Here is a 13,723-nt window from a genome sequence, read left to right as displayed (position 1 = left end):
AATGTTTTTTTTTTTTAAATTTTTAAAAAATAATTTAAAAAAAAAAAAAAAAAAAAGGCCGCCAACATCCTCTAACCCACATGAGTCACTTCTATCCTATAAACCAAACATGCAGGAGCTTGGTCTGCTTTGGCCCTAACAGCTAATGTGGTTTTCAGGAAAACTGTAACATCGCAATACTGCAGAAAGCAAGAGTTGTTTTAAGACTGCAACTGAAGAGCATAGGCATAAACATCTCAAACACAATTAACTACCACTGTCAGGAGTAAGGTATGCTCACAGAGAACGATCCAACAGTTTTATATGCAGTCACTTAAATACCCAGCTAGCTGGTAGCTGAGGAATCTCATTACAATACCCATAAAGCTGAAGACAAACACCTCTGCAGTCATTCAAGTAGCAAGGTCACCGCCTGGGAGCTCCCACTAGCACCAGCCTCAAAGTTCATTTTTCTGCAATGCATTATGTGCAGAGGAATGCAGTACCTGCACATGCGCCAAGCTCTTCTGCAGTCTGTAGGATTCCAGGCAGATACCGTAATACACGCAGGTGTAACAGACCCTGCACTTAGGACAAGATAATTTTTCTTCATCAGCAGCAAAAAACCCAGTACAGTTTCTGCCTACATATTTCACTTCAAAAAGCAGCACTACTGGGAGGTATCTAACGGAATCATAAAATACAATACATACATTAAGTCTTCTCTGATGCTGTTTTTTTTTATTTTTGTTTTTCAAAAGCAAACAATGGGCATGAAGGCAAACAACAGCCACAGTCCAACAGTGAAACCTGTGCAAAGAGTCCTTTGAGGGCTGCCCTTTCATTTGCTCACTATTTCACACAGAGAGATGTAAAGCAAATGGACACTGGAATCTGTATACAAGTCTCAGTTCAAACTCACCTGCAAGTGCGCAATTGTCTTCCCAAAAGCTTTTCTTTGCTTCACATAATTCCTTGTTTCTTCAAACATGAATTCACAACTGGCAAGAGCCATATCAGCAATTAGCAGTCTTTCCTTTTGAAACAGAAATTACAGAATCCAGCTGAATTAGTCCTACATTTCTCCTTATCAGATGCACAATTGGGACACAGATGTTCAGTGTTGTTCATTAAGGGAGGGGGGCAGAAGTCACACTAAGTATCAAACCAGACACACTGCATTACTGAAATTAATGAGTGGGACAAATGCCTTGCTGCCTGAAGCTCACTTTTAAGTGTTTTCCTGGGTAATGTTTTATCACAAGTCAAAAAATAGCTATAAATAACCACAGGACTGTTACCCACTGAGAAATTCAGATCTAATTCTGTTTCAATCATAGGTTTTCACTGCTCTGTTTAAATAACAACTGTATTTAACAATTTCAGTAGGACACCTCTAGAAAAACAAAACCTACAAAAAAAAAAAAAAACCTGGCTGCTTTTTCCTTCCTCCTAACGTGTTGAAGAACAGAAACTAAGTATAGAACAATTACTTCTAGCACCATTGAAATAATCTGATGCATCATGTTGAACCTGTTCATGAGTGCATCTATTTTTTTAAAGCAGTAAAAGATTTCATTTGATCATGTTTTGTATTTACTCACAGTGTACAATTGAATAAACATGGTCCCTACCAGATGAGGGAAACAGTTTTGACAAAGCACAGCCATGTTTTGAAAAACCGCATTGCCTCTTTGCCACCCCAAATAATTCCAAAACTTGGTACGCTAAGCCGTGAACTGTTACTTCCACTAGCGAAGTATTTTGGCAACTAAACAATTTCTTTACTTTGCTGTATGGACAGAGTTCCTTTTATCTTCAATATGCTTCTACTAGTAGAAGAGCTAGAACAGTAGTGCTTGCTTGTCTCTTTAAAGAGAATGCCAAACGCACCAACGACCTCCAAGCTGTATCTAATTTACTAAGCGAAGTGGTTCCATGCTAGAAGCATAAAGAAAACCTGTGGTACGTTCTTTTAAATACACTACCCTAAGCTCAGGTTCTTCAATAGCTGGATTGTTGATTAAGAGATCTGGCTTTGAGCTGGTGGGATAACAACATTTTTACCAATGCCAAAAGAATTGCACTTTTAGCACTAGGAACTGTATACTTCAGTTAAAAAGCAGCAGTATCAACACAACGTTGTCTACAGACATCCCGATTCTGAGCCCAAGGTGGCTGCCCATGACACATAATCTTCAAGACTAAGGCAGATTCTTGCAATGACAAGAATTGTTTCTGTGTCCTTCCTGCAGACAGCAAACACTCATGTTCCTCTTACCTGAGGGAGCTCTGCCATCAGGTAATAGAAGCCTTTATTCTCTTTTCCAAGTAAGGCACTGGCTGGCAACCGCACATCTTCGAAAAACAGCTCTGCTGTGTCCTAAGAAGATTTTAAATGCAACAGTTTATAGCCTGACAGTCTCACCTCTTCATTCCACTTCTTTTGCCCCATCTTTTTCTTGCTGTTGTACACCTTAACTTGAAACCATAGAATCATTTAGGTTGTAAGTCCTCCAGAGGTCATCTAGTTTCTCTCCTTCTCAAAGCAGCTGAAGCAAAGCAAGCAGCTGAGGACCTTGTCCAGTTACGCTTTCCAGAGCTCCAAAGATGAAGGCCCCGTGACCTCTCTGGGCCCCTGTTCCATTATCTGATCACTTTTATGGTGAATTATTTTTTCTTAAGACCTACTTAGAATTTTCCTTAATCTATGTCCCTGGCCACTCTCCCTTTCACTGTGCTCCTCTAAGAAGAATCTGGCTCCACCATCTCTACGGCTGACCATTAGGTAGCTAAAGACACCAGTAAGATGCTGTCCTTCCAAGCTTCTTCAGAGTGAACAAATCCGGCTTCCTCAGCCTCTCCTTGCACATCGTATGCTTCAGGCTTCCACAGGCAAACTCAGCATACATACTTTGCATGTACATCGTTTGTGCTCTAAAGCCTAAGAACTAGAATAGCACCACAGTTCCATTTTATATTTATTAAGTTAATGCCAAGCAATAAGTGGTTTTAGACTTCCTCCAAATCTATTACATGTTAAGGGTTGTATGATCTCACTTGAGCTTTCAGGCCAATTTTGTTCAGCTTGCGTCCTTTGATGAAACCTTTTGTTCCATTTTCCACCAGAAAAAGGCTGATCCCATGAGCAGGAGATCGGGCCTCCCGGTTTGTAACCGCAACCACAATCACTACATCGCTCATCCAACCATTAGTGATGAATACCTGTAAAAAAATGCAATTTGAAATGAAGCAACAAGCTAGGTGGATAGAAGTTAGGTGGGTAGAGGTTAGAAGAGATCATCAAGCAGCAGGGAAAAAAAAAAAAAAAAAAAACACACACATGCATTGACACTTTCACAGGTGAACTGAAAGGCACGGTTTAAGTGTCCAGAAGAATTTTAAGCTTCAAGCTTTCCAAATTAAGTGTCTTGGAACAAGGTCTGTTAAAATAGGACTTAGTTTGAGAAGTACTGTGTGGATCAGAATTGCGAAGTTAAAGAATGCACAGATCTGTTTCTTTTGTCTGTCCCATGATAAAGAAGGAATATGGTATCAAATATAAATATTAAATGAACACAGAAGTTCTCTTTTCTAGAAATTAAATTAGCAAGGTATAATGCGCAAGATTATCAATGGCTTCTTGTCACAACTGCTTACTATAATCCTGCACAATGATGCATGAACCTGCCTAAATGATCCATCTTGCCTCCAGCAAAAGAAATGAGCTATCTGTCCTGCTTGACTTCAACTGTGCAGCATAAGCAAGTATCCTTTTAAACGCTTGTTTTAAGGAAACATACTTGCTTGCACACAATCTCACCACTTGAAATTCTGGTAAGGCCAGAAGTGTCTATCAGTACCATGTTATCAGCAGGAGTACAAAAGAAGGGGTGGGAGGGGGAGAAGATACTTCATAGCTTTAAAAAAAAACCCTGTTGAACCCACACTTCCATTTGAACACTTTATTTCTGCCTTCTCACTTTTTTATTACAGCAACGGAAGAAGAGGTTAATAGTGCCAGCTTTGCAACAGCTTGAAAACACACACAGAGCAGCTGACACAGTTGGGTTTTTTTTTTCCTGACACAACCAGCAGCCTCCTGAATAAAGATCCAATGGCTTGCATTGCAGCAACACAAGTTTTTACTCAGGCCACAGAATATTTCACAGTGGTGTATTTTCTTGTTCAATCTCAATACTAAAAACCAGCCCTGGTCCTGTTTATACTATGCAGGACTTTTTTTCCCTCCCTTTTCTTCCCAGTTTAAGGGAAAATAGGCTTTTTGATAGGGTTATCTAAAAGCTACAAAAAGAACCTACTCAAGCTCTTCCATAAATTGGTCTGTAAGTTGCCAGCAACAGAAATATCTTAAGTCCTATAAAAAAAAATAACTGGAGAAAAAAAAAACCCCACAACATAACCCACAAAAAAACAAAAGTGAAAGGACTGGCCAGAGATATTAACAGTGGTGTACATCCTTCACTGTTTACACGCATTCAGTTCCCGAAGTCTACAAATGGCACATATGTCTGTTCACTTACCTTACTCCCATTAAGAATCCAGTCACTTCCATCCTTTTTTGCGTATGTTCGTATTCCCTGCAAGTCACTAAAATGAAATTCAAAAGGTCCTTCAAGAAACCATTCCAGAAGCTGCAATTTGTATCTCAAATTCTACCAAATATAGAATAAGGTAGATTTTATACTGTCCAGGCATGAGCTCCGTGAAAATGCATGAGGATAATGAAACACAGTGAGAAGGCTGACAGCATAACAGAAACCACAAGCATACTGTAGCAAGGGATGATAAATGTATGCAATCTATGCATGAGGTCCCATTTTAACACACCTGGTTGTGGAAGGTGGTGTAATACAAGCACCGACACCAACAGGTCAGCATCCCCTTACGTCAACATGCCTGAGATGACAAATGCTAGACAAAACCATATCCTCTAAGCAGGCTCAACCCTCATGAGAACGCTCTGTAAAAAGCCACCGGCAACATCTACCATCTGTAGAATCCTAGAATGTTTTGGGTTGAAAGGGACCTTAAAGATCATCTAGAAGCAAGAAACCAAGAGGTTTTGCTCTTCACCTGTCCCTCTCTCTTTTGGAAACTGGCCAGATCAGCTGTATCTACTCCAAACACGTATTGTCTGCCCTTCAATAATGATGGGGAAGGAGGGACGTTTCTCTGTTTGACAGAGAAAAGAAAATAAGGTGTTCTGTTCCACAACAAAAGCTAATAGTAAAGTCAAGCCCTCTTTACCAAGGTATGTAATTTTGTCCTGACCACATTTCATATTAAAAGTATGTCCACATGACAAGCAAGTTAGTAACTATAAACTCGGACCATAAAAACAAATATAAAGCATATTTGCCCACAGTGGGATGATACTGAAACGGATTCTGAGCAAGCGTCTTGAAATGAGAAAGCTGTAATAAAGTAATCTGTAAGTAACAGATGTTTTTGAAGTACTACCTAATCTAGGATACTGTCTTGTCACTAAAATGACCACACAACCAGGAGGGTCAGGATTTTTTTCACTGCAAATATTATGTGCTGTCTACTGATTGAAGACCATTGTTTTAGTATTCAGCTTACCTGCCAGCCCCAGGTTCTGTCATGGCAATAGCTCCAATACACTTGCCTGCAGCCATTTTGGGGATAAAGTGTTTAATCTGTTCTTCAGAGCCATAGTTTGCGATGTAGGGCATGACTATATCTGAATGAAGGCTGAATCCTGGGCCAGTACAGTTAACATACATCCTTATGGGGAGGGGAAAAAAAAGAAAAAAGTTCAAACAGAAGTACTACAAAGATTTAAACACTGAACTTTACACAGTTACAACAGACTCAACAACAAAGAAAGCCCTACCACACTGACATCCCAGACATAACCTGAGTTTGTGGCACTTCTACTGTTATTATATGAATGTACTTTCACAGCCAGGTAAGTAAGTGTATAACCTACCAGACTAACTAAAATGGCTTCCCCAGTCACAAAGTCCTAACAGTGGAGCAAAATGACATTTGTTACTTCAACAATCATCTGGAATACTTAAAACAGCAGGGATTTACATTTTATCTAAACCATCCTTTCCATGAGAAAGATAACACCATTTTCTGTAAGCAAACATATTCCAGAATGAGGACATCTTATGGAAAAACATACAGTCTCTTGATAATATCACTGAAATTCTTCTTGAAGCATTTAGTACTTACTGCTCCTCCCAGACCACAGCTGAAGAGAGAATATCTGCTCCGACACCTCCATGTTTTTCCGCGATAGCAACACCCAGCAAACCCTGCTGTCCAGCCTTTTCCCAGACCTCCCTGCTCACCTGGCCATCCTTCTCCCATCTGCAAAATGAACACAAGAAGAGAGCCATGCATTAAATCCCCCTGTGCTACTGTTTATTTGTCATGGCTGCTGCTTCACACTAGAGCACCTACAGCCAGGTTCCACTGTACAGAGAGAGACTTTCGGTCTCCCCAACATAAAACATGTAGGGTACATAGACAACTGTATTTCCCAGCTAAGCAGCAGTGGCTTAATAATGTTTTGTATTCTTCAAGTCTACAGATGCTACTGGCATTACAGGGGCACCAACTGCATAGTAAGTCTGAACTCCTGCTTCCAGTGTATAACCTGACATCTCTTTAAGCCTTATTATGAAAGGCAGTGCTGCCTATTGGTCTGAGTACCAGACCAGGATTTAGGAGATTTAGCTACAACCATCTGGACAATTACAAGCAGGTCCTTATCTTCCCTCTTCCCCACATACAAAATGGGTGTATCCCATCAGTATCTTCTGTGAAAGATTTCAACTCTACCAATGACAACTGCTTTGTAAGAGCCAAGCATTAACACATTAGTAACTTTTACATAAAAATCGGTCCCTGTGCACTTATTACAAGTTAGTACTGTATCTTGGTAAATTACTGCTGTAAGGTGGTTTCAAGTTTGTAAATAGATAGTTGAGCCTCATCTGCTGACAGTTTGCAGACTTTTAACACCACAGAGTCACTTATTCTTGGAAAAACAGTGCCTCTTTATGGAGTTTGCCAACTCAACAGAAAGTTGGATGGCCCTTAATGGCACAGTATAGCTTTTTTTCTTTTAAATTTATCTTAAAATTGTGGTTTAAACAAAAATTATATGGTAGCCATTAGGTCAGAGATGCCCCTCTGACACACCTGTGTGCAGCAGAGCTATACCACAGCACTTTATCCACAGTTAATCAAGTATCTTACCCTACACATTTAAGCTCATTCCCAGAGTTTTCACTCCTGCACTGGAAATCTTAAACAAATCTCTCTCATGACCACCTTTGCTTTTTTTCCCCTGACTCTCAGCACCATTCCTATCTACTTCACCCATCACAAAAGCATCTCCTCCTCACAATAACCCAGAACTGCATTCACTAATGCCACACTTGTCTCTTCACATCAGCCCAGGCAATTAATACACTATGCCTGAAGCCTGTTTACTTTAAAGGTGCGAGAACAGAATGGTTCATAGGTCACTGAAGTGATGCAAGAACACAAGCCCAACTTGTTCCAGTCTCTCTTGGAAACAGTTGTGTCAGCAAGCTAGCAAACAGGATCTTCAGTAACCTCGAGCAGAGTCAGTATCTGTTCACAAACCTGTACTAGAAGTCATTCTAAAAGATGAGGGAAAACATCTGTTTCTGTGGACAGAATATGATTGTACAGTGGAAAAGCATACTAATTTGAGGTTGTGGTTTGAGGATGAAAAAAATAGTTGGCAAGAACCCTGATATAAGCTGTTTCCATTGCCTCCTGCTGTTCATTTCTGCCCCAGAGCCACAACACCCCACCCACTCAATCGTGCCATCTCAACTGTTTGTGGATACACACTGTGACCTGCATCAGGAAACTTATCTGGCAGCATGATTTAAGAATAAGCCCTTCACTACCCTCTGGTGTTTTTGCAGAAATGTTTTTCAAGTAAAGTAAAAATTGCTTAAGACACTACTGCAGCTTAACACTTTCTGTTCAAAAACACGTTCCAAATTAATTTATTTTCTTTCTCCAACTATAACGTGATTGTATATAGCTAAAATAAGGGTGAAAAACAACCTCCAGCTCTAGTTCAATGCAAGTTTGACACTTTCACTCTGCGCAGAAGACCATGTATATTTCCACAGAAGCAAAAAAGGCAGAAATCTAAACAAAGATATTTTGTGCAAGTTTGTTGGTAATACATAATCCAGCTTACCATTCTATGTGCACTGCATTTACGAAATCTACTGCAACGTGACCTAGGCACAGTGTTAATGCTTTTTGGATGACAGCAGTACCATAGCATGGCAACTGAACTGTCTCCCTAACTCTACCCCCAAGACACCGGTGTCAGAGTCAATACCTACAAGCAGGGATATTTTTGCTGCAACTCTGAAAATTGCAATTGTCTGCTCATAGGCCTAAGACAAAGATGCCAGATTGCCTACACTGGACCTCAAAGAATGCAATGAATTTTGATTATGTGTGATTTTTTTTTTTTTTCCACATACAATTTTCACAGGCAGGTTTGTTTTAAATGAGTAAGTTTGAAATGCAAAGCTTGGAAGTGAAAACAAATATCCTGCTTATCCTGTCATATTAAGAGTAACAGCCCAAAAAGCATTTTGGGGTGTTTGCATGCATATTATTTGGCAAACCAGAATGTTTGAAAGCTGTGTTACTCTGTGTGAAAAGGCACCACTTCTTCCTGAAAGAACTTCCTGGCACTCTCCCTGAAGATATCATGATCTGATGAGAAGATCCTCCGAGTTCCTATATCAATCAAACTTTTAGCAGAAGATGGTTCTGGGCGCTTTGTGCCATGCTGTTCAGTTTGCAGAGCACTAGAAAAAGACAAGTGAAAGCATCTGTTAGGACACAGGTACCCCCATTTACATAACCCTTTTTTAAAAGAAAGGAAACACCTGTGCTGTTAAACATAGTTCACATCCCAAGTCTAGCACATTATTAGGTCCAAAGGACACCCATGATAAATATAAAGACCTAACATACACTGTACTTCACCGGGCTGTGAAAGGAGCTAAAGTAAGACCATTTTGTCCTTAATGCTTCAAATAAATTAAAAACAATACATACATAGGTCAGAGGATGAAGTTTCTGTTCATTAGAGATGCTCAAAATCATCACCGCCTTCTCCCCCCACCACACAATCTCCAAAATGCAATTCAGCTCAATTTAAACTGAGAAGGTAATTTTTTGAACAAGTAAACTTTTTTTGCTTTTTTTCATTCTGTACACGTCCCCAAAAGCCCCAATACTGCAAATCCATGACACTGAAAATTCACACACTAGACATAAAAGCAAGTACAACATGGATTTGCATGCTCTGATACTCTGCGTTATCACATATATCTGCATAGTTCTAACCTTGAAAATAATGCTTTTTAGTTCCTTCTTTCAGTATTTTTGTAGTACAGGAAGGCTAATCCTTCCAAAATTCTGAAAAAAATATATGTAAAAATGATTCTTTCACAACAAATAAGAACTGAAATAGTGGTGAACGTCAGTAGTTGAAACCACACAAGGAAAGTATAATTACAAAATAACAAGGAAAGGTTTAAAGCTTTTGTAGGCGTTTAGAATGTCAAGGACGACATAGTACTTTAGGGATGAAATGAAAATTCACTTCCTGTATTTGCACATTGGATTCTTTGACTTGCTTTTCTTTTATTGCCACAAAACATCAAAAGTTATAAATACAGAGCTGAGCTATAATAAATGGAAAAGGCATTCACTATTGCTTCCTCAAACTATTTTGTTCATCTCTTCCTCAGTAATTGTGTGTAGTTCCACAGAGCTTAACTGACCGTACACTTATTTACTCCATTACCAAGATGAAGGTCTTTATTTACTGCCACATGAAGTTACTCATGCTCTTCCTGGTGCAAAGGATTAAATGCTCCTGAAACACAGGCTCTATTTACTTCTGGTGATATTTGGAAGAAATAGGCTACTGCAACTTGCTTGTTCAATATTTTGTACCCTCTAAGACACACTTCCTATTCTAGGCACACAGTGACTCTCCCCAAAGCTCCACTTGAATTTAAAGCTGATTAAGATGACATTGAGCTTTATTTAGGACGACCCTTTTAATTGTGGCTCACAGCCCACACGGCACACAGGGAAGGAGTGGGCTGCTCCTTCACACCAACCACAGCCCTAGGAGACACAGCTCGAAGGTCAGAGGAGGCACAAGCATGCTCCTGTGTTTCTGGTCCCCAAAAATCCCCTTCCCCAAGGCCAAGTGGGCCTGCTGCCACGGGCCCGTGGGTGACCGGGGTGCCCAGGCAAGGACATGTCTGGCCCATCACCTGCTGCCACCGCAGGACTCAGCGTCCCCCAAGCGTGGACAGGAAGGGGAGCAAAGGTCAGCCCTGTCACGGGGACTCAGGGCGCTCCAAGACCTGTTGTGCACAGGCAGCAGCCCAGGGCATGTGGGGGCCTCCAAACTTGCCAGGCACAGGGCACTCGGTGGGCTCCCAGACCTGCTAGTCACATACCACAGCCCAGGGCTCTCAGGGGTCTCCCAAACCTGCTGGGCACCAGCCACCCACCCAGACCGCAGCTGCCTCCTGCAGTGTGAGCACAGGCACACGCATACACACACACGCTCCTATATAAACATATACACCTGTGCCTGTAACCTTCCCACCACATGTACACAGAGCACACATCCATACCCCTCCAAATACATATTCGGGTGCATACACCCACCACATATACATACACATATAGATATGTATGTATCTATGTGTACATACAGTGTGTGCAACCCCATGAACAAGTACACACCCCCACACACACAGACGTGCAAATACATACATACATACATATACACACCCCCACCAGACACGGGATCCGGGGACCGCCCGGCACACGCCCGCCTCTCTACCGGCGCCTCAACTTCCCCACCCCGGCGATGCCCACCAACGCCGTTGATCATGTTTGCTTGTTATTATCGTTTTCTTTCCGGGTCGTTTAGCGGTAGCTCCTCGGTTCCGTCAGTGTCGCTCCTCTCCTCGCCCTCTGTGCCGAACGGGAGGGTTTCTGCCACCCGAAGCCTCTCGCAACACGCAGCCCCGCAGTCATCCACGTTCGCGCCTTCCTGCAGTTATCCATCCCTTCTAAAACATCTGGGCTTACAACAGGAGTAGGGTGAAACACCTGTATTATTACTACTTTTCTAATTAGTTTTGAAATCACGTTACAGAGGGGAGCGCAAACAACGGCGACCCGGGCGCAGGCAGGGAGGATGAAGCGGGCGGCGGGACGAAGGGGATCAGGCGTGCGGGGGGGGGAGGGGAGGGTCTGACTTGGGGGGGTGAGGGGGGAACCTGAGTTCGCCGCCCGTCAGGGCTGCTCCAGGCGTGCGAAAGGGGAAGGCAGTGCCCGTCAGGCTCCATTTTGGCGACAGGACGGGCGCTGGCGGCCGGTAGCCGGTGAAAGAAAACTTCCGGCCTCTTGACGTCGGTGGGTTTTAATTTGCGGAACCTGCACACCAAAATTTTTTAGCGCTCTTTTTTTTTTTTTTTTTAGGGCTGCTTCCCTAAAGAAGGTGTTTTGGAAAGTTTTGAGCTGTAAATGCGCACCTCTCACCGAGAAAGGAGCTCCTACCGGCTTCCTTTACCAACAAAAACCCTGAGATGCAAACTGCCTAGGAAATAGATGTTACCAGCCGTCATTGTGATGAGGGTTGGGCTAAAACGATAGGCAATCCCCATCGACGGGGTTTTACATGCTTGCTTTCCTCACTCCCCACGTTTGTGTTGGGGAACATTAAGGCATTACCTTTCGGAGTCGTGAGGTGGCACAAAAATTGCGAGCAAAAAGTGATTTTTGAGCCTGGGTGTTTGTTGAGAAATAAAACAAAAGCTGAAAACCAGGTCTGTAAATAATGGGTCAAAATGCAAAGCAGATCGGCCTAGAAGATACTTTTCAAAATCTTGACATTTTAAAACTAAAAATTTACATAATCTGTTGAGAGAATTCACGTGTTTTGGGTGTTTCTGCATACTGATCCATAGGCTAAACCTGTTGTAATGTTTTGTAACATAAAAAAAAAAATTTCCTTTCGATCGATCCCACTTTCAGCTATAGTGTTCCTACACCCTAAGCCAGAAGATGGCACTACAGGAATAGTTTATTCCTATAGCTGGGCCTGCCTGAAAGGAGTCTTGCCTCTCGAAGGGTATATGTGTTTTCCGTGTGACATACCAGCAATGCAGAGAGCTGTCTGTCTGTCTGTACTTACAGCCAGAAGCACCCGTGTTACAAAACCAGTTGCAGCCTGAAAACTTGTCCTTTTTTTCATTTTGGAGTCGGATCTCAGAGTAGGCAGGAGGGAACCATGCAGCGGCAGCTGAGAGGGAAGAAGCAAAACTGAATTTGGTGGGAATTACTCAGTCTGGGTGCCCAGAGATAGAGGTAAGATCTGGGCACGCCTACGAGGTCCCGTCAGGTAGAGCCTCCTAGGGAGTGCCCTCCTTGGACTGGTGTAGGCTCCATGGTAAGCCCAGCACTTTGGTCTCGGGTCTGTTAGCAGGCAGGAGGCTGACAGGGAGATTCCCATTCCTGGGGATGCCCTGGTTACCCAGTTTACAGTCTTGGTGGCTTTGTTGCAGCAAGAAGACCTGGCAGGACATATCCCATCACCCACGCACAGAGTAAAGTGATAAGGGAGCTGAGAGATGGTAGATCCTGCCCTAAGCCACAGAAAAGCAAACTTTGTCCAGGTTCCAAGTATCAGTTCCTGGGATCAGGAAATACCTCAAACGGACAGCAGCAAACAGATTGACATTTTTTTATACCACTTCCTTTTGGGAAGAAGAGAAGTTGTGAAAAATGGACATTAAGAAGAATGATTTTTTTTTTTTTGCACGCACTTGCAGAAGACAGAGTACTGCAGCTGGGTAACAGAGTGCAAATGTGTTGTTGGCCTCCTCCTAGACGCTGTTTCCAGTTTGGGGTTGTGCTTTTCTTACAGCAGCCTAATGGGACTTTACAGAGACACAGCATAGGCAGAGTTAAGTGACAGTGGTGTACCCCTTCCTAGCGCAGTCTGGTCCCTGCACCTCCATTCCTCCTGTGGGCATAGTCACAGGGTGAGTCTCTACTTCTGATTTAGCCCCTCTTCATGGTGATGTTTTCTCTTCGTTATGGTCATCTTCCATACCAGTAAATGGCCTGGCCATCCTTCCTGACCTCTGTTTTGGGTGGTTCAGAAGAGGGATACAGTTTGTTATTGGGTGTAAATTCTCCCAAATTAGTAGCTCTCCTGCTCTCATATTGTGTGGTTAGTGGTAGACTTTTTCCTTTGAGACTCCAGACTGCTAGAGATCTCTGTGTTACACTGGTAAACAGTGTCCCCCAGTCATACCCAGCAGTAGCAATACCCACCCCTCTCCTATTAGAGGTGTTGCCAGCATGATGTAAAGACACCAAGTCAGTGGGCTCCAGTACAGTGTGTTACTGCCCTTACATGAGGACTCTGTGACATTTGGGCTTTGTTACAAATTGGTTTGGTTGAACAGTCTCTTTGAGAGAGACTTTTTTTCTTTTTTTTTATGATTTCCAGTGTTAATAGGCCATTGCTACAGCTGGAAAGGATCTATATTCTCTTCAGTGCCTGCTTTGTTGGAAACAATGTCTAATGCTTTTACTACAGTGAATGTAATTTAAAGCATTATCCTGC

At 42.4% G+C, this 13,723-nt stretch overlaps 1 protein-coding gene across 1 annotated transcript in view; it reads right to left on the bottom strand.

Annotated features, from left to right (window-relative positions):
* ACADL (acyl-CoA dehydrogenase long chain) overlaps nt 1-11,753 on the bottom strand; it is a 20,727-nt gene extending 8,974 nt beyond the window's left edge. Inside the window, exons 1-8 of the mRNA XM_009636508.2 lie at nt 11,647-11,753; nt 8,694-8,855; nt 6,208-6,345; nt 5,587-5,751; nt 4,524-4,590; nt 3,040-3,204; nt 2,261-2,362; nt 902-1,015 (exon numbers count right to left, since the gene is read on the bottom strand). Coding sequence (XP_009634803.1) covers nt 902-1,015; nt 2,261-2,362; nt 3,040-3,204; nt 4,524-4,590; nt 5,587-5,751; nt 6,208-6,345; nt 8,694-8,855; nt 11,647-11,753 — 1,020 coding nt within the window. The remainder of the gene's footprint in view (nt 1-901; nt 1,016-2,260; nt 2,363-3,039; nt 3,205-4,523; nt 4,591-5,586; nt 5,752-6,207; nt 6,346-8,693; nt 8,856-11,646) is intronic.
* Between the last annotated feature and the right edge of the window lie 1,970 nt (nt 11,754-13,723).

Source organism: Egretta garzetta, unplaced genomic scaffold (assembly GCF_000687185.1).
Source record: "Egretta garzetta isolate BGI_Z169 unplaced genomic scaffold, ASM68718v1 scaffold230, whole genome shotgun sequence".
NCBI lineage: Eukaryota > Metazoa > Chordata > Aves > Pelecaniformes > Ardeidae > Egretta > Egretta garzetta.
Note: the sequence above shows the minus strand (reverse complement) of the source record. Positions and strands in the feature narration are given on the sequence as shown.